The sequence below is a fragment of the Bidens hawaiensis genome, unplaced genomic scaffold (assembly GCF_021521415.1).
Source record: "Bidens hawaiensis isolate Kalapana, Puna unplaced genomic scaffold, B.hawaiensis_p1.1 tig00057628_1, whole genome shotgun sequence".
Lineage (NCBI taxonomy): Eukaryota > Viridiplantae > Streptophyta > Magnoliopsida > Asterales > Asteraceae > Bidens > Bidens hawaiensis.
In genome coordinates, this window is record NW_027500377.1 from 14125 (window position 1) to 36198 (window position 22074).

The 22074-nt window shown below is 38.5% G+C and overlaps 1 protein-coding gene across 1 annotated transcript; it reads right to left on the reverse strand.

Annotated features, from left to right (window-relative positions):
* Positions 1 to 5474: 5474 nt before the first annotated feature.
* LOC143601921 (protein FAR1-RELATED SEQUENCE 5-like) lies at positions 5475 to 22074 on the reverse strand. The gene is made up of 3 exons (XM_077079199.1): positions 21919 to 22074; positions 21117 to 21684; positions 5475 to 5911 (listed from the first exon to the last, which is right to left on the reverse strand). Exons 1-3 carry the CDS (start codon positions 22072 to 22074, stop codon positions 5475 to 5477), a joined length of 1161 nt encoding a protein of 386 aa, XP_076935314.1.

Sequence of the window (22074 nt, forward strand, 5' to 3'; positions counted from 1 at the left end):
GCTCCACGCTCTGCGGTAAACAATCTCTCCCCATGGTGTATCATTCCCAACAATTCTTTCTATCCTGTCTTCTGCCCGAACCATATTTATAAACTCCCTAGACAAGGTCAAGGAAGGTTGTGGCTCCATTTTCCGAAGCTGCGTAAACCGGATTTGATAATCGGACTGCGGGTCAAACCTCAAATGCTCGTAAACATCAAGTACTTCGTCCCCAAAAATGTATGTATCCGCCATCTATGTTTAACACATAAATATAACCGGTTATTGTCAAACCCGTAAGCCAAACCCGTTTCCTTATCAAACCCGTAACCCAAAACCCGTTTCATCATCAAACTCGCCCGTAAGCCAAACCCGTTTTCTAACCATCCCGTAACCCAAACCTGTTTCACTAACAAACCCGTAAGCCTAACCCGTTTTCTAACCATCCCGTAAGCCAAACCTGTTTCACTAACAAACCCGTAACCCAAACCCGTTTTCTAACCGACCCGTAACCCAAACTCGTTTCATCATCAAACCCGTAACCCAAACCTGTTTTCGGGTCAAAACCGTAACCCAAACCCGTTTATCATCAAACCCGTAACCCAAACCCGTTTCCAGGTGAAACCCGTAACCCAAACCCGTTTATCATCATACCCGTAACCCAAACCCGATTTCTATCCATCCCTTAAACCAAACCCTTAAATCAACCAGTTTGATTAACAAACCAGTAAACCCTTAATCTAAATGAACACCTATATCGAAATAGAGTAAAACAGAAGTGTCATAGTTACCTTATTGTTGCCGAGTCAGAGTTGGTGTTGTTAAAGACAGAAGAAGTTCGGGACTATTGGGGGACGGCGATTAAGGGTTTTTGTGCGAAATATGGTGTTGTTTGAGATTGAATGTGAAAAGTGATGGTGGGCGGCGGGTTAAGGTTGTGTTTAACTTTGATCCGCGGCTTATCGCCCAATCCGCCACTTAGTAGTATTTTTTTTTTTAATTTAAGTATCTAAGGTATAAATAAATTTTATATAAAATAATTTTATATATTCATAATATATAAACGGAATTATACTAATAAAAACAAAATTTTGATATGGAAGCAATACTAAATTACAAATTTGAATATATAAACGAATTGAAACTAATAACAATTAACAACACAAATTTGATATTAAACCAATAATAAATTACAAATTTGAATAAATACAACAAAAGGCACTGGATATTACATCAAATTCTATACGGAGACTAATTTCTAAGATCATCTTCTGATAAGCACTCCAAAAATAGCATCAACACAGCAGTTTTTTGGCGTGGCTCTCCACTCACCGGCAAGCAAGTCACCGGAATCCGTGTCGGCCCACGACTACAGGTTTGCCCCACTAGAAATGGGGAATAATCAATCATTACGCTCGGGTATCTTGGCCGACAGCAGCTCCCCAGCCACCCGGAATGTCAATTCCAGAGCACTCCTAGATACACCGGAACTAGTACCGTATACAGGTACCGTTATGCCCGCATATCTCCGATATTAGCTGGCCCTTGCGATTTATCATGCAAGGCGACTGTTTGTGGGGACACCGAATTCATCAAAGATCGGTGCCATCTTCTTTATTACATTGGAAAACCACCCCATGGAGGTTGATACGAGACTTTATTATTACAGAGCTACCAATGCTTCCTGACACAATCACCAAAATCCCAAGTAAAGGACACTTTCGGGATATATGAAGGGGGACTACTACTACTAAAGTGTTCCGCCTGCTCACGGCAGTTGCACTGGTAGCTCAAAAGTTCAAAATAGCATCTACACAGTCACCACTATTATTTTTAAAATATATGTAAACAACCGAATGCAAAAAAACAAGGTTGAAAAATATATATTTTTAAAATCTATTTTATATATATTATTAATGTATATATATTTATATATATATTTTTAAAATCTATTTTATATTATTATTAATAAATATATATTTATATATATATTTTTAAAATCTATTTTATATATATTACTAATAAATATATATTTTTAAAATCTATTTTATATATGTTTTTAAAATCTATTTTATATATACTATTGTTATTTTGTAATAATAACGGACTCCAAAATAACATCTATGCAGCCACCACTATTTCAGAACGAATTATTATGGCTACATAGAAGCTATTTTTGGACTCTGTCGTCATTATTTTCTGCCAACATATGATTTTATCTGGGCCTTTATTTTGTAATAATAACGGACTCCAAAATAACATTCACACAACCACCACTATTTCTGAACGAAATTATTATGGCTGTGTAGATGCTATTTTCAGACCCCGTCGTCATTATTTTCTGGTGGTGGTGGTGGTTTTGGTGGTATAATCTGGGGGATGTTTTAAGTGAAAGGTTGAGCGTTTATTTTGATTTTGGCGATTTGAACGGTTAGAACCCGTGGGTATTTAACATCTTCAAAAAATAAATTCGATAAGCCGCGGATCGACCACTAAGCCGCGGATCCGATTTACAGCAGAATCCGCCGCGGATCGACCCCTAAGCGGCGGATTCGATCTACTTTTAGAAGATATTTATTAATATTTTAATATTTCTGGTACTTTTTTATATATTTTAAAAAAAAAATATTTTTTAACATGATATATTTAATTATTTAAAAAATATATATTATCGAAAGAATTTTTTTAAATATCATTTCTTATATTTTTTAAATAATTTTTTAACATGTTTTATATTTTTAAATATCGAAAAACTTGTTAAAAATATATTATTTTAAAGTTATATATTGTATCATGTTTTATTTTTTTAAATAAACATATTATCAGATATATTTGTTTATAAAATATATTATTTTTAAGTTTTTATCATGTTTTATTTTTATAAATAAACATATTATTTTTAAGTTTTTATCATGTTTTATTTTTATAAATAATGTTGGTCGGAGCACTGCAGCCAACAATATATTTTAATATTACTGGTACTATTTTAAACTAATAACAATATATTTTAATATTATTTTAATATTACTCCCACTAAAAATGGATTTAAACTAATAACAACACAAATTTTATATTAAACCAATAATAAATTACAAATTTGAATAATGGCATAAAAAATCACTGGATATTACATCAAATTCTATACGACTAATTCCTAATCATTTTCTTGTTTATTAGCACTCCCAAAATAGCATCAACACAACAGTATTTTGCAGTGGCCCTCCACTCACCGGCAAGCAAGTCACCGAAATCTGTGTAGGTTACAGCGCTCCGGTCACTGGAATGTAAATCCGCTAGGATACACAGGATAACTTTAAATAATGTACCCTATACAGGTTTCCGTTATGGCCTCATATCTCCGATATCAGCTGCGGCGGCCCTTGCGACCTATAATGGAGTCGTTAACACCGAATTCATCAAAATCCCCATAAATGACACTGTTGGGATTTATGAGGGGGGACTACTAAAGTGTTCCGCCATCTCTCGACAGCTGCACTGGTAGCACATAAGTTCAAAATAGCATCTACACAGTCACCATTATTAAAATAATATATATTTACTTTTATAAATACATATTTTTTAAATATGATTTATATATATTATTTTCTGGTGGTTTTGGTGGTATAATCTGGTAATATGGTGGTGGTTTGGGTGGTATAATCTGGTAATTTGGTGGTGGTTTGGGTGGTATAATCTGGTGATGTTTTGAGTGAAAGGTTGAGCGTTTTTTGTGGTTTGGACGAGTTGAACGGTTATAACCCGTGGGTATTTAACATCTTTAAAAAATTGTCTGGATACGCCACGTATAGATCTATCCGTCGCGTATCTGTTTGAATCCGCGGCGTATCGATCAATCCGCGGCGGTTCTGATCTACTTTTGAAGATATTTATGATTATTTTTAAATTTCTGGTACTATTTTATATTATTTTTAAATTATATATTTTATCATTTTATTTTTTTTAAAATATATTATTTTAATTTTAAATATAATTTTTAAATAATAAGTTTTATCATTTTTTATTTTTTTAAAAATCGAAAATCTTAAATATCATTTCTTATATTTTTAGATAATTTTGTATCATGTTTTATTTTTTTAAACAAATATATTATCAAATATATTTGTTTAAAAAATATATTATCTTTAAATTATACATTTTATCAAGTTATTTGTATTTAAAATTTGATGATAACACAAACATTTTATTCGTAATTAGTCATAATAATACAAAACATTTTATTGATTCATCCTAAATAAACTGCCTCTTCAGTTTGCACTCGCCAAGTTTCCCTTATTCGCATATACTCTTTTATACGATCTTCGTACAAAGACCTCCATTCGTGCGCCGCTTCATTGGCGTATCCTTCCCATTGACGTGCCGGTAGCGGCACGAGGAAATTCCCTTCTAATTGTATGTTGAGCCAATGATTATCCGCCACATTTAAGACTCCTATTACCGGGATCTGAGATAGTGGTTCCGGACTCATTCTCATTGGGAAGTAACTCTCACTGGAGGTCAGATGGAGATTGATTAAAACACAGTCATATGTCTGAGCCACTACGTGTCCGTGCCCTGGTAACTTAAACCACCTACTCTTTTGCTGGAATAAAGCAGACGTTGAGTAGTCCAGCGAATCACGAACCGTGTCATAATTACCGTTTATCTCGTAGTTCAACCTGTGCGTCCACCACGATTTGTTAGTGTCCATCTCATTCCTCATGCTTGCTCTGACCTCCTTCCAGTTCATTTGATGCATTCCTAAGCCGACTACGATTGCTCTGAAACCGCAATTACCATCTGGCTTTACATCTTTTATACCTGAAATGAACGGGTATGCCCAGGTGGGAATGAGGTGCCTATAACTTTCTATGATTGGGAACCCCTTTGGGTCACGCAGTAATAGAAAGCCAAGGTCGGTTGGAGTCTCTTGCTTTTTAGATGAGCGTTTCGGTGGTTTAGGTATCTTAAACCGGGCCTGGGCCTGAGACTGAGACCGTGAACGCGACAACGAATGGGTGGGGGCTTCGGGTGTTGGTTCCCGTGACAGAGAGGGGGCATAGGAGTTGTGTCTGTGGGGATCAAAAGACATGGAGGGGGCGTAGGAGCTGTGTATGTGGGGATCAAATGACGGGGAGGGGGCATATGAGCTGTGTCTGTGGGGATCAGTTGACGGGGACGGGGAGTACGACCTGTGTCTGTGGGTATCAGTTGACGGGGACGGGGAGTACGAGCTCTGTCTAGGGGTATCTTTTTTCTTGGCTTGTTGGTTTAGATTTGGACGCCCCCTAGGGTCCTCTCGTTTCTCAGGCTCCTCCTTGTTTGATTTCCCAGGAAGAACAGACATTATACTTGAGAATAGACTTTTTTTTGCATTCGGTTGTTTAGTCCTATAACTTGTTTTTTCACATCTTCCAGTTCCGCTTCATAGTCTGTTTCTTCGTGTCCAACAGACGCCGGACTGAAATCGAGCTTCCTCCAAAAGGGGTCTATGTCTTTTAATGGAATGCGTATATTGTTAATAGTGTACCAGTTAAGCTTACAAGCACACGGCAAGCCCCATGATGTTTGTAACCGGTGGTTGCACTCCGCCCCGTATCTTGCAATGTGTCAAGCAAGGTCAGCTCTTTGTCAAGTTTAGCGATAGCAAAAAGTGACACCCTGTTATGTAGCTTGTCAAACAAAGTCAACTTATGGTACTTCTTGATCCTAACACGAGAGTCTTCAAGGGTCGCACTGATTTCTTCCATTTGGGAATTCACGACTTCAAGGGCAAACGCCGCAATAGAGTCTAGCGAATTGTTCGGCCCCGAAAGGTATCTCTTCAAGTTCGTGTACTGGCCCTCTACTCTGTTTGTTGTATGCTCGCCGAAGTTTAGTCGGTCGTCAATCCAGCACGACACCAACCAGTTGTCGCGAATATAATACAAAGCCTCTACAAACAAATAATAAAAAAAACATTTTAGCCCATGTTGTTGGTGCATGATGTCAGTAGTTCAGTATCTAGTGTTTTGTATGTGTCTGTAATCGAGTTAGATTGTTTGATTTGGTGTTAGATATTGTGTCACACAAGTTCGCTTGGGATGTAGGCGAACTTGTGGACAAGCGAAGTTAGGACAACTTCGCCTAACATGTTAGGCGAAGTTGTCGAGGTGTATTTAACCTCAACTTACGGCTTGTTTTTATTATTGATTCAAGAACGTGTATTTGTGATTTGAGATCACGTGTTGAAGTGTTGCAATACAACGTGTCGTTTTAGTATTGTAACGTGTGTTCGTGTTTCGATTTAACGTATTCTACATCTTACGCTCGTATCGTATTACGTAGGGATTCCGCACCTACGTGTTACAAGATACTCCTGTGAAGATCCGGCTGGGAGTCTACAATTGGTATCAGAGCTTTTGCTCGTGATTGTGTGGTTCAGGATTATCACACGAGTGTTAAGATCGTTCTGTTCGACTATTCGCGGAACGAGTTTACGTTGAAATACCTGGTTTTTGTGTTTTACCCATCACCCACCATCAAATATAACCCATTACACCTTCGCATACCTCGCAATAAGTCAAATTAAAACCTGCAAAAACCTTGTGTTCATCAGGCGAAGTTGCCGTCACTGTTCTTAGGGTTTAGGCGAACTTATAAGGTTAAGCGAAGTTATCAATCAAGCGAAGTTGAAGTTAAGCGAAGTTGTAGATCAAGCGAAGTTAAGTATAAGCGAAGTTAAGAGTATAGCGAAGTTGTGAGGCGAAGTTGAATTCAAGCGAAGTTATATTAACTTCGCCTACTGATCACTGTTCAAAATAAAAAAAAAATATTTTTTTTATATACTTTCCTTGTGTTTTGAGTTGTGTTTCTTTCAATTATGACTTCGATAAATATTACAGAACTGGTAAAAATGGAGGTTGAAGCCGGTTCAGCAACTAAAGCTCCAAAAATGCTCAAGGGTACTGATTTCGTTGCTTGGAAAGATCGGTTTGAACAATATGTGAAATATCAAGATGCTAAGATGTGGGTGTGCATACAAGATGGATACATTCCACCAACAGCCTTGTTTGAGGGTCGTGAACAGATTAAGAAGTACAATAAATGGAAGAGGAAGAAAAAAAGATGTATGAGGCAGAAAGTAAAGCTCATGCAGCAATCACAATGGCTCTTCCACAAGAGATTCTTCATACATTCAAAAAGTACAAAACTGCTAGAGAGCTATGGGAAGCACTTGAAAATCGATATGAAGGTAATGTGGGGATACGTGCTTCCAAAACAAAGATACTAAAAACCCAATTCTCTGTATTCAAGTATCTGAAAAATGAATCACTTGACGATATCATCACCGGATATTATCACTTGATGACCGAACTCAGCAATTACTCCATTGTATACAAAGAAGAGGAGATAGCGGAGAAACTTCTTGATGCTCTTCCACCAAAATGGGAAATGTATACGGTTTTGATGAGAGAGGATAAAGAATTTGCCAATATTGATCTTGAAACAGCAGTCAATAAGTTACGAAATTTTGAGCTCATCATGGTTCGAAAGGAGACACCAACTGATCAGGTTCAGGATCCGGGAATGTATGGTGCGAAAGTCTCTTCAAGTTCAATTTCAAAATCAGAATCGTCTGCCTATTACTCAAAGAGAGAATCAAACTCCAACTCAACTCGAGATGGTCATGTGATTCTTAATATGGATGGCGACGTATGTCTCGTAGCTGGAGGTAGTAGTTCTTCAAAACCTCAAGAAACAACTGGTAATTTCTCATCAAATGTTCCAACCAACAAATACTCACAGATGCTCATGAGTGTTAAATCAGCTGAATAGCAGTTTGCTCTCTATGCATCCTTCATTGCATCTTATGAGAACTATATCAAAGGTAAAATAGTCGACCCTGCAACTTTGGATGAAGACTATGATCAGAACGATGCTGATGATTTGGAATAGATGGATTTGCAGTGGCAAATGGCTATGATAGTAAGAAGGGTTAAGAGATTCATGAAGAAAATGGGTAGAAAGTTCGTTGGAGAAAGACCAGTGTTTGACAAATCAAAGGTTAGATGTTATAACTGTCAACAAAATGGTCACTTTGCCAAGGAATGTACAAATGAAAGAGTCGAACGCAGTCAGAACAGGCCTGCACAACATAATGGAGGGGGGTAGTGAGAATCGAGCTATGGTATCTAGACAGAATGGTGGATACAACTGGAATCTGCAAGTTGAGGAAGTGTTCGAACAGGCTAATTTGGTAAACATCGAAACTGGAGGGAGCGAGAGAGAGACGGGAGAAAATCAAGCATATATGGCAGAAGTGAACGATCAGCTCTCTGAGGTAAGTTCTGAACTTCATTGTATGCAATGTGAGAATCTGTCTGAACAATTGAAAACTGTAACTGATCAGTTTGTTAGTTTGGACGCACAATTTAAAACGTTAAAAGAAGATCACCACTACACTAAAACTAGAGAAAACAGTTACTCGGTAAAAATAAAAGCTAGTGAAAAAGATATCAGAAGTCTTAAAGCCAGTCTAGCTGATAAAATTCAAGTAATTGATCTTAGTTATGAAGTGTTAGAAGAAAAAACCAAACTAATTGCTGAAAGAGATAAACAGATAGCTGATTACTAGGTAAAAGTGGTGGAACTAAACAGAAAAATTGAACAATTTAGAAATTCCTCAGCAATGCTTGATCACATCATAAGTGTTCAACGTTCCCCAGTTAACAAAGGGGGAATTGGTTTTTCTGAAGTTCCACCACCGTATAACAATAACTATACTTATAATCCTAGTAATCAGAAATCTGCTGATGTTGAGATTAGTCAGACAGTTCCAGTCAAAATTTCAACTAAAGAACCTGAAGTTGATAAGAGCGAAACAAGTAAGCCAATTCCTAAGGTTAAGATTGCTGTTCCTAGCTCTGTCTCATTAAATTCGGACAAATCATCCGAATTGGGGGAGATAAAAGAAGAGGTAGTGTTACTGAAACGAGGGGAGGAATATAAGCCAAACGAAAAGAATTCTTCCCTAAATCCGTTTGTCCCACCATATGTTAGACAAACGGGTAGTAATGCAACCTCAACATCTGAAACAACTGTTGAGACGAAAGTTGAACACAGAAGCTGTTTCAGATGCAATCAAGTAGGACACCTTATTGCCGATTGTCCTCTAAATCAGAGAAAATTTAGAGGTATGAGTCCTCCGAAAACTGAGTATAAAACGAATGGTAATTATTATGCTAGTAAGAATACGTACACACCAAAGTTCAGACATTGGACTAATCCAAGATTTCAAAGAAATCGATCTCAGTTTTTCCCAGTTAACAACCAAACCAACAATTATAATTCAGTTAATTCACTAAGGTTTGGATGGCCTCATAGTCAATCCTCAAGAAGGTTTCCTTTCAGACCTTACAGGAATCATCCTCAAACTGCCTTTGGACAACCAAAGTACGGGATGCCGTTTAACAGATTTAATCGACCCAAGACCAGTAGGTCTTGGGTCCCTAGATTTTAATCTTTTCTTTAACTGTGCAGGAACAGTTGAGCAGGGCAATAAACAATCTGTGGGTTGTGGACAGTGGCTGTTCCCAGCACATGACTGGTAACAAGAATTTGTTACATGAATGGAATCCTGTTCAAGGAGGTAGGGTTAGTTTCGCTGGAGAGAGTGGAGGTAGAATCACTGGTATTGGAACAGTGACAAATGGAAAAATGAAGTTGGAGAAGGTGAACTTTGTTGAAGAATTGAAGCATAACTTGTTGAGTGTATCTCAGATTTGTGACAAAGACTACACGGTGCATTTTACTAAAAACGAGGCAATCGTCCTCTATCCTGGTTTCAAGATACCAGAGGCATGGGTGGTGATGAGAGCTCCAAGAGAAAAGAACACGTATGTAATGGATATGAGGTCAACTGAGATGACAACCGAAGAATCATGTCTTTTGTCAAAGGCAACTGAGTCTGAGTCAGAGTTATGGCATCGAAGAATGGGGCATATACATCTTCGCAAAATAAATTACATTGTCAATAATGGGCTGGTGCTTGGTGTTCCCTTGAAGAATTTTAACTTTGAAGATCAATGCTTGTCGTGCAAAAAGGGAAAGCAACACAAAAAATCTCATTACTCCAAGTAGGTTAACTTAATTGTCTGTACCCTAGATCTACTTCACATGGATCTCTTTGGTCCCGTGAATGTAAAGAGTCTAGGTGGAACTTCATACTGCTTGGTAGTAACCGATGATTACTCTCGATACTCTTGGGTATACTTTCTAAAGGCAAAAGATGAGACGGTTCAGTTGGTAATTAACTTGATTACCAAGGTTGAAAATATTGTTGGAAGAAAGGTTAAGTACATCAGGAGTGATAATGGGACAGAGTTCAAGAACTACCAGATGGAGATGTTCTGCTTACAGAAAGGGATAGACCATCAGTACAGCGCCCCGTATACTCCACAAAAAAATGGGGTGGCTGAGAGGAAGAATAGAACGCTAATTGAAGGAGCCAAAACTATGCTGGCTGATGCTAAACTTCCCGTGGTGTTCTGGGCTGAAGCTGTTGCCACAGCCTGTTATATCCTTAATCGTGTTTTAACTGTTAAAAGACTGAATAAAACTTGTTATGAACTTATGCATGGTAGAAAGCCAAACTTGAATGGTCTCGAACCTTTCGGGTCCCCATGTACGATATTGTCACACCCTCAAAATCCACTAACAGAGTTTTACCGTCAGAGGGTGTGAACTAACAGGATCGGAATCATTAGTTATAATCAAACCATAAATAAAGTTTTCAAACCACGAAAACCTTTAAGTGTAAATAAATGCGGAAGCGTAAAACCTTTAACCAAAAGTTGCGTCACGCAGGACGACTTAAAAACCCAATAATAATAGTTTAAAACAAGTTTGCATAAACAGTAACGTTCAAAGTAATGCATGATCCTATACCGCGCGCCCGCCTCGGCTACCTGAGAATAACATACTAAAAGTGTCAATACGGTGTTGGTGAGTTCACAAGTTTATATAAAATAAAGCGTTTGCGTTTTGCGTTTTGCGTTTAGCGTTTTGCATTACCAGATAGTGTTAAATCAATTATACTATAGGTAGCTAGCCTATAAAGCAAGTATTACTAAGTGTTCGACACCGAAGCTGACTGTTTATCATGTGCCTTGCCACGAGGTCTATCCCGACCATGGTAATGTGTTAGCCAAAATTACACCCACTCGACCTCCAGTCGAGCTTAGCGTTGGGTGGGGTTTGTCAAACCCAGTAGTACTACTCAACAGTGACTCGCTATTATCCAATACTAAACGGTTCGATGTGTGAAGGACTTCAGTTGTTTCGTTTGCCACTTAGCCTTTACAAGTGATATATAATCTAATAACAAAATCTAAAAGCGTTTCGGAGTATGTATTCTCCCCCAAGTGAAAAGCGTTTAAAAGAGTTAAAAGGGGAAACGTGAAACTCACTGTTTGCAAAGAATTCCAAAAACGAGTAAACCAAAGGATGCGCGTCACAGAAAAATCCTCACTAGCGTTCTAAAACAATAAATGAGATTTTCTAAGTGTTGGAACTATTATCGAGTCTCTAGACTCGGCACATAATACCTATGCATAAAATTTGTTTCGTTTTCGTTTGTGAATTGTGTGTGTCTCAACAAACACATTCGTGATACGTTACATGTGTGAACAACTACTTACATATCATGTATTAATATTGTACATTACTAGCAATTATTCCCCGCAAGGGCCATTTGGTCAAAACATCACAATTATCTAGTACTTAGCACGTTTCAGTATTTTCACAAAGTTCAGCAACTAGTTTCATCAAGACAGAATTCTACTTGAAAGATTACTCTATTCAACAGATCATAGCATCTCAATTAATTCACCAAAAATCGTCACAAAAACATACATGAGTTAGGTTTCCAGAACATATTTTATTGTATTTTTATTCCACATAGATTTCTCACAATGATCAAAACATTACAGCAACTCACAGCAGTCAAAATCATGCGCAACAGAATGTTATTTGTTATTCTTGTTAAATGAAAGATCCAACTAATTCAAGACCAATTGGGTTAGGTTCTTAACTCAATATGTTAACTTCCAGAAGTGGAACCAACTCATTTGGTCTTGTAGTTCATGAGATATGATAATTACAAAACAACCTAACAGCAGGTCTCACAATTTAGATTTGCACTTCAGTTTTGTAAAATAATAAAAGTTAACATTTACTTGTCCAAAAACAAATTGGACTTTATAGAAACTAGAATCAACATAGTACCCTGTAGTGTTAACAACCTCAACCAATTTCCACATTAACATTTAGTTACAGTTGTCTAAACATAACTTACAATCTGTCCAGTACCAGTTTTGACCTTTAATCACATCTAAATCGTTTGAGCAACCAAAACACCTCCAAATTAGGCGTGGTTGGGTTTTCTGGAAACTAGACTCATAGTAATACCTCTTAGACTCATAAATAGCTCAGTTTGCTTTTATATTTAACAAGTTACATGTCGTTCAAGTTTAACAATCTCTGCTGTCAAAACTCAGCAAGCACAAACAATTGTCTAACATGCATCCTAAGCATACGACATATCTCCAAACATGTAATAAACATAATTATTCATAAAAATCAGTAGTAACCCTCTAGGGTTTACAAACAATCAATGATTCAACAATATTTCACCGTTCAAAATCACATATGATTATCTAAACCAATAACCAACGCATAATCAATCATCCTCAGATCAAAATCAAGCATATAAACACTTAATACATAATTTACAAAGCTAGGGTTTCATGTTTATACCTTAAAAACGCAAAAACAACCAAGAGAAACGTGAGAGATGCTTAGAAACGAGTGTGGGATGCTCCGATTATGAAGAACAAGATCAAAACGAAGGTGATATGGGTGTGGTTGTGGCTGCCGATCGCAAGAGAGAGGGGAGGGGGGGCTGCCGTCGGGTTTAGAGAGAGTGGGAGAGAGGGTTAGGGTTTATTAATATTATTTAATAATAATATGTTACACATAGGTCCCTCAACTTTTAAGTATTACTTTTCTAGCCTAAAGTAACTTGTTTGTATCTTGAGTTAGTGTTTTAAATGATATTATCAAATAACACATAAGCCTAACACATAATTATCACATAATTATTGTTTGGTTGTTTTTCGTTTATTCACCAATGGTTTGCGTCAACTCGTTTGCGTTTCGGTGCAATCCCGAAAGACTACACATGTAGTAATTGTCAAGCGTCATTTAAAACTCTATTTTAAATGTAATGAGATGTACGTTATAGATCAAGTGATCTTAAGTTTGAATTGACGGAGTTTGGATTAACGGAGTTAACCTGAAATTGACGAGTGTCACAGATATTAAAGACAAACTCAAAATTTGGTGAGAAAGCCGACGAAGGTATTTTAGTCGGATATGTTGTTGGTACACCCAACAGAAGAGTCTTTAATTTTTCGAACAGCAAGGTTGAGGTGGTATGTAACACGGATATTACAAGTTACAAATCACCAAAGCCTAGCACGGGACCCGCTGAAGCTTTTGACTATGATAAACTTTTCAAATCTTTTAATATGCTTTACTTGGATTTTGCAGAAGTTGATGAGAAAATTGCTTCACAGATTCTGTATGACGAGGAGGAAAATGTTGTGCAACGTCCGCGATACGATGAAAGTCAACCTTCTTCGTCAAGTGCTGTTGATACTTTAGCGGCCCCGACTGAAGAAGAATTCTACAATCCATTTCACTCTCAACATCAATCACCCATAGATGAACTCTCTTCGAACTTAGAAAACAATCTGGAGGTCGGTACAGTTCCGACTACTGAAATTCACAAAAATCACCCGTTGGAGAACGTGATAGGTGATCTGTCTGACAGTGTTCAAACAAGAAGAAGTCTGAATGAGCACACTTGTGTTTACGCAAGTATTAAAGAAACAGGTATCATAAATGAATGTTTGTACACCTGCTTCATCAGCCAGATTGAACCAAAGAACTATCAAATGGCTCTAAAGGATAGCTCATGGGTCGAAGCCATGCAAGAAAAGTTAGCACAGTTCGAGAAGATGGAGGTGTGGAAATTAGTTGAAAAACCAAAGAATGTACATGCTATTGGTACAAAGTGGGTTTTTAAATGTAAGAGAGATGAGAAAGGGATAATCATACGGAACAAGGCAAGGTTAGTGGTAAAAGGGTTTAATCAGCAAGAAGGAATCGACTACAACGAAGTGTTTTCTCCTGTGGCAAGATTGGAGGCAATTCGTTTATTTTTGGCATTTGTTGCGCACAAAGAGATGAAAGTATTCCAGTTAGATGTGAAGAGTGCCTTTCTAAATGGAAAAGTCGATGAGGTGATGTTCGTTGAACAACCTCCAGGTTTCCCTGACCCAGATTTTCCGGATCATGTGTACAAACTGAGTAAAGCCTTATATGGGCTACATCAGGCACCTCGTTCCTGGTATGCAACTCTGTCCGATTATTTGCTTGAGAATGGGTTCGAAAGAGGAAAGATCGATAGCACACTGTTTGTCAAGAGAAAGGGGGAGATCTTCTACTAGTTCAAGTATATGTGGACGACATCATTTTTGCTGCATCAAGAGTCGCCATGTGTCAGGAATTTGAAGCAGTCATGAAAAGAAGGTTTGAAATGAGCGCCATGGGCGAATTAACTTTCTTTTTGGGATTGCAGGTTGATCAGAAGAAAGATGGGATGTTCATTCATCAAACAAAATATGTCCATGACGTACTCAAACGCTTCAAGATGGAAGACAGCACTTCATTTGATACTCCAGTTTGCGTCAACCATAAACTGGGTGCTGATTCAAACAGTGATGAAGACGTGGACCCCACCCAATATCGGGCAATCATAGGTTCCTTAATGTATTTAACTGCATCAAGACCTGATATTATGTTTGTAGTTTGTCTTTGTGCTCGTTTTCAGGCAAGCCCGAAAGAATCTCACATGAAGGGAGTGAAGAGGATCTTGCGTTATCTCAAAGGCAAGCCTAAGTTGGGATTGTGGTACACGAAATGGGGAGAACTGGATTTGGTCGCTTACACAGATTTTGACTATGGAGGTTGCAACCAGAACAGGAAGTCAACAACCAGTGGATGTCAGTTTCTGGGAGGAAGATTGGTGTCATGGCAGTGCAAGAAACAGACCTCTGTAGCCATTTCCACTTGTGAAGCAGAGTACATGGCAGCATCAAACTGCTGCTCCCAGGTTCTTTGGATTCAACAGCAATTGCGTGATTACGGTCTGAATTTCATTCAAACTCCTATTTGTATTGATAACACTGCTGCAATCTCAGTAACTAACAATCCCGTCAAACACAGCAAAACTAAACACATTAACATTCGTCATCATTTTATATGGCATTGTGCTGAAAAGGAATTAATAGTGCTAGAAAAGGTTGATTCGTTGGATAATTTCACCGGTCTTTTTACTAAAGCGTTTGACCGAAATCGTTTTCAAAATCTTGTTGAACTTAATGGGATGATCAATCCCGAGTAACCTGGTTTTTCGTTTAAAAAAAATAATAATAAAAATAAAAAAATAAAAAAAACATCTTTATCGCTTAGAATTATGTCGGTTGCTTCAGTTTGAAGGACATATCTTCGGATACGTTTGGTCCTTACTTCTACTAGTAGATTATGAGGATAGCCATTAACCAGATGACTGAAAGTGACCGGGGCGGTTTAAGATGTGTTTTTATTCTTTCGCTGAAAAATAGTCGTTCATACTTAGTTAGAAGAACACATACTCGTATGTGGTCGGTCCAGCTGATCCATTGGATCTTCAAGATAGCCGTTTACCTGAAGACTTCGACTTGATCGGGGCGATAGAATTTAAAATTTTTTTTATCGGAGATGATATAATTTTTCAGGTCTATAACTTCATAGGAAGTTTCAATACAATGTTTAAAAGAAAATTGATCCAACCTTGGAAAGTGATAGATATACTATTTCTGTGTGCTTAACTAGTGAAGTTATTAGGCCTAAAAGACTCTAGAACGGCCATTGAATGTCATGGTAGCTTTTTATGGTGCGTAAAAGTAGAAGTGATACTAACTAAATCTCCTCGATTTAATGTGGAGAATCATTTAGAGTTGTGCATGTATCCACATACATCTTTCCGAATGATAGGCAGAAAAGTGATTACCCAGTCATACACGAGCTCCTAAGTGTTCTAATTCTCGAGAAGATAGTGCGTAAAGTACCTGCAGTGATCCAGATTCGGGACTTGCAGTCATCTATTTTTTGAAGCTGTGTTAATCTTTAGTATAAAAAAAAGGTGTGTTGTTAAGCCTTCTGAAGCTTATGATGTTATACTTATCGATCAAGAGGCAAGAAAGAGAACGAGAAGAAGACTCTAAAGATCGATATGTACTTATTGTTTAATCAGACACTACGGGTCGAATTCAACTCGGGGTGACTTGGGGAAAGCCAAATACGCTTTGAGAATAGATAGGAGGCATCACATTCTCTCATGTGATGTCCATCTAAATTTTGAGCTTAATTGAACCTAATCCGTATCACAGAAGCGATAAAAACCATACTAAGCTTTATACCTGCTTACAACCTGTTTCTCTATGTCATAATACCGCTGAACATGGATCTATGTGACAGCCACTTAATTAGTATGATTCCTGTTCGGATCTTTTCTAAAACATGCTGGTCCCCGTCAAGACTGAAATTTGATCCCGTTTATTTATTTACTAAAATTTAAAGTTGCATATTTGTTTTATGGTTTAAAACTTGGTTACTTGGTTCTTTGATCGTAAAGTTTAAATCTTTGACGGATAATTTTTAAAAGACTGTTGCATTTTGATCAAACTATAAGGTTCTGTTTTGTAATTTAAATTAGGCGAACTAGTAAAGAGGCGAAGTTGACCATGATTGACCATAAGCGAAGTTGTTCAGAGGCGAAGTTAAGAGTAAGCAAAGTAAACCTTAACTTCGCCCGAGTACTTTCAAACCTATATTACATTTTTCACAAACCCAGCGAACTTATCCTCAATTAACCCACGGCGAACTTAACCCTCGAATCAATCCTTGATATTAGTTGTTTTCAATCCGTGTTAAAGGTGTGTAGGCTCGGTATAACTTATAATTCTTGTCAATGATGTTAATCTGATGTCGTTTTGGTCCAAGTTGTGACCTCGTTCATGCAAACCTTTAAACACCCGATAACCAATCTCTTTCTAATGTGTTCATAACTAATTTGATCGTCTAGATCTTCATAGTAACATCCTTTTATCTTATCAATCACCAATTCTCCGATCAAACCTTGATCAGACCTGTGTTACTATGCCGTTTCAGATTCAGACGAAGTTAGCTTTAGGCGAAGTTGTTCTCAACTTCGCCCTAGGCATAACTTCGCCTGCGTTTTAATTAATTAATTATTCTAAGTTGTTCAGGGGCGAAGTTAGGATTAGGTGAAGTTATCCTCAACTTCGCCTTATACTTAACTTCGCCTACTGCTTATCCTGTTAACTTAAAGGTTTTATTTTGTTATCAGGCGAAGTTAAGGTCAAGGCGAAGTTGTACTCAACTTCGCCATATGTTTAACTTCGCTTACACATTTGAAGTTATCATAACTTCGCTCATGGTAAAAGGCAAAGTTATGATCTGCTTTGTCGATATTCTAACTTAGACCGTTTGTTGTGCAGGATATGGCTGCTGTAGTGGGAGCTGGTGGTGCTGGTGGTGATGAGGGCGGTGACAACAACAGACAGTTCTTTCCAGGTCACAACATGTATATCACGTTGGATCCGGATGCTAGTGGTGTCAATGATTATCGCTAGATCATCTCCTTCCTTGTTCGCTCACGTATTTTCCACGCTATTACTACAACTCTACCCATTTCTCTACCGAACATTGAAGATTTCTGGCGAACGGTAGAGTATGACTGTAGAGTTGAGCCTCCGGTTATGCGCGCCACAGTGAACAATCAGGTGGTGTAGTTTTCAGCAGATCAGATCAGGGCCGCTTTGCAGTTCGGAGCTGAATATACAAATGATCCAACCGACTTTCCGGCTCCATTCAGAGATGGTGCATTTTTACGAATGGGCTATTCGGGTCCATTGGGTGACACACAGATGAGAAAGGGATTTTTATTGGATCAATGGCGTTTTCTGATGCACGTGATGATTGTGTGCATGTCGGGTCGTAAAGCTGGTACTGACGGTGTGGGTGCAACGATGCAATCAGCAATGACAGCACTGACTTACAACAAGCCTTACAGCTTCAGTCAGATGGTGTTTTATGAAATCGATCGTCAGAGACGCGCGGTCGCTCGTGAAAGATTTTTAATGTACCCAAGATTCTTACAGATGATCTTGAATCATGTAGCTCCTATGCTACCTCAACGCCGTCCCATTTGTTATGTTGAGAGCGTAAGCAAGAGGATCTTTGCGCAATGCAGGTCTTCGAGTGCTCGCAGTAAACTAGAGCTTCGTCCGAGGCATACTCCATTATTTGGTTATTTGATAAACCCTGCTTATGTTGCTCCTCTTGGTGATGAATTCCGGGACCCGGCACCACAACAGGCTGATGTTCCTCAACCACCACCTGTGGTACAGCAAGCATTACCTGCTTCTCCTGTTGTGGCTCCGGAGGAACAGGTAGATCTTGAAGCTGCTTTTGGTGGCCAAGGGTTCTTTGATATGGAGCGAGTTGATCCTGCTGCAGAGATTCAAGTCTCAGTAGCAGAGGTTTCTGGTGTAAATGTATCGATGGTAGCTACGTCTGTAACTGATTCTGAGAGAACCGACTCTGACTCCTCCGCTGATGATATTGCTGAAGCACGACAGATTCTGGTCACACAGGAAAGAATACATGGAAAAAGAAAGAAAGACTCGGATGACAGTGAGTCTGATTTTGAGGAGTTAGACCGGTTGATACGCCGTTCGAAAAGGGTCAGAACCGGTGAGGGTTCGGGAGCTGGTGAAAGCTCGAGGGTGGTACGTTTTTCTCCACCCGCTTTATCTGGTATGACTATGGTTCCTGTGTCGATGACTGTGACAGGACCGATCATCTCATGTGCTCCCGTGATAACTACATCATCATCATTTGGCACTCCACCTACCACGTTTCAGCTTTCGGCTCCTGAGATAGTTTCTTTGCCACCTCCTACTCTTACTCCATCGGATGTTGTTGCAAGATTTGTAGAGTCGATATTAGTTGCTACTGCGGGGTTATCTGTCACAATACCACCCGCGGTTACTTTTCAATCTGTTTCTGACACTCCTGCTAGTCTGGGAATACCTCCACCGTATGCTCAAGACGTTTCTCATATGCGTTTCGATTTTGATGTTACCTTGTCTGACTCTGAAAGGATAGCTGCACTTGAACGGGTAGTGGCTGAACAGTCTAGAATCAATCTGATCAATACTCAGGCTATCCAGCGCCTTGTAGCAGAAAATCAGATCCAATCGTCCCTCCTGGTTGAGCACGGTAAAATTTTTGATGCTTTAAAGCAGTTCTTAGCATCTCAGGGGGAGACGAGCTGCAAGGGCGATGATTTGAGAACAAAGAAAAGTCATGATAGAGACGATGATCCCAATGCATCGAAAGGTGTAGGTGGTGAGTTGCCAAGAACTGAACAAACTCTTGGGACTTCCACATCTCAGGGGGAGTCAACTGATACAGCAGGTGGATCAGGGGGTGAAGATGTTGTGGTGGTGGATGATGAGGAAATGGTGGATGATGATGTTGTGGGTGATGACGATGTGTTACCAGTTGAAGAGATTGAAAAGATAGGAGCTGAGATTGTGATTGATAGGGAGATTGAAGAGGGAGAGATTGTTGATGACAATGTTGAACACGATATCCCAGACGTTGATAAGGCAAATGTGGGTCAAGATATGGAAAGTGATGAGTCTGAATAGGAAGAGCAGCCGAGATGGAAAGAAGGCTACGCTCAGTGGTTTGTAAAGACTAAGAAGCCAGTGGTTCCGACCATTTTCAAGAAAAGTTACAATATCAAAGGTATGCTGAATCGGAGAAGGGTATTATATGCTGGTTGTATGATGAGCAGTTGAGATTATTTGTGATTAAACGTTTTGATGGGATTCAGTACTTTAAGAGGATGTTGAGATCTTTGAATACCTTGCCTGAGTGTGAGGTGAAGGATTTGGCTAAGTTGGGGTTGATTAATAGAAGTGATGATAATATGGCCAGAATTATTGGGAAGATTGTGTGGAAAGAGAGTATCAAAGAGAAAAAGTTTGAGTTGTTAAAGCCGCAGAAAGGGAAGCTAGTTGAAGATAAGGAAAGAGGAATGAGAGCTGATGGCAAACCTTGGATGGTAATGAAGTATAAGCTGATTCGGTGTTTGAAAGAAGTGCCAATGAAGACAATGCCCAAGGATGTTTTAAAGAATCTAAAGTGGTGGTATGTTGATAGCCAAACAACTGAAGCGGTTATGGAAGATGAAGATGAACAAGAAGTCCTGAGAGTGTATTGGTGAATTTGTCCCAAGCAGACCTGCAGGTGCTAAACGAGAAAAAGATATTCTATATTCATGCATGGAAAGATGAAGCCAAGAAATATCAGAGAGTGGTTTCTGTTTGTGTTAGAGAAGGCGTTAATGCTTGAAGACTGGTGACACGAGATTTTGGGATTACTAGACACGTGAATGAAGATAGAGATATGAAGCTACTGCCAAGGGGGAGTCTGTTGGTGCATGATGTCAGTAGTTCAGTATCTAGTGTTTTGTATGTGTCTGTAATCGAGTTAGATTGTTTGATTTGGTGTTAGATATTGTGTCACACAAGTTCGCCTGGGATGTAGGCGAACTTGTGGACAAGCGAAGTTAGGACAACTTCGCCTAACATGTTAGGCGAAGTTGTCGAGGTGTATTTAACCTCAACTTACGGCTTGTTTTTATTATTGATTCAAGAACGTGTATTTGTGATTTGAGATCACGTGTTGAAGTGTTGCAATACAACGTGTCGTTTTAGTATTGTAACGTGTGTTCGTGTTTCGATTTAACGTATTCTACATCTTACGCTTGTATCGTATTACGTAGGGATTCCGCACCTACGTGTTACGAGATACTCCTGTGAAGATCCGGCTGGGAACCTACACATGTACAACTAGAATCTAAAATCATGTGTACATAAAGGACAAAGACTTACCACGTTTGTCGTGTCCAGCTAACTCTGCTTCCATTTGACCGCAATTGTAGTCGTAATTAGATTTTGTTGGCGAGGCATACAGTACTTTCCACCAGTAATTGAATGATTTAAAGATATCATCCTGGAAAAGACTCTTATGTTTTCTCTGTATGTTCTGCATGATGTGCCACCTACAAAGGTTTTTGGTAGCATTGGGAAAGACTGTTTCACAGGTATTCATCAAGGCTTGGTCCTTGTCAGTCAGGATGACATGCGGCTCCCTGCAATCGACGAGCATGTGTTTAAGGCGTTCCAGGGCCCATGTGAATTTACACTCTTGCTCCCTAAAGATAACTGCGTGCGCAATACAGAAAGACTTTGATGTCGACGTCACACCAACAAACTGAACGAACGGCCACTTGTACATGTTGGTGTTGTACGTCGTGTCAATCAACAACAAATCTGGGAACGCACGCCACATGGTAAGCGACTTCTCGTGATAAAAGAAAACATTCTTTGTCCTATTGGTGGAAGGATTCTCCCATGTGTAAAAGGTAAACCCATGGGTTTGAAGAAAATTTTCAAGTACCTACGTTGGATTTAACAAAATATTAATAAATATTACAAATATTTTTATTAAACATCATTATTATAATTAAATGATATTATAAATAATATTATTATTAAATCTTACAGAATATATATATATATATATATATATATATATATATATATATATTATGATAAAACAAAACAATATATATTCTAAATAATATATATTAAAAAGACACTTACAAAATAATAATATTCTGAAAACAAGTACCTGCGTAGGGGTTTGACCAATTTTATCTTGGTTATCAATAAGCTTCACGATGTTGTATATATCCCTAGCAATACATTTGTTACCGGGAAACCTTTTCTTTATGGCTGACTTAATTTGATCAGCCCTCAGACCCTCCCTATGCAATGTCGCAACCAT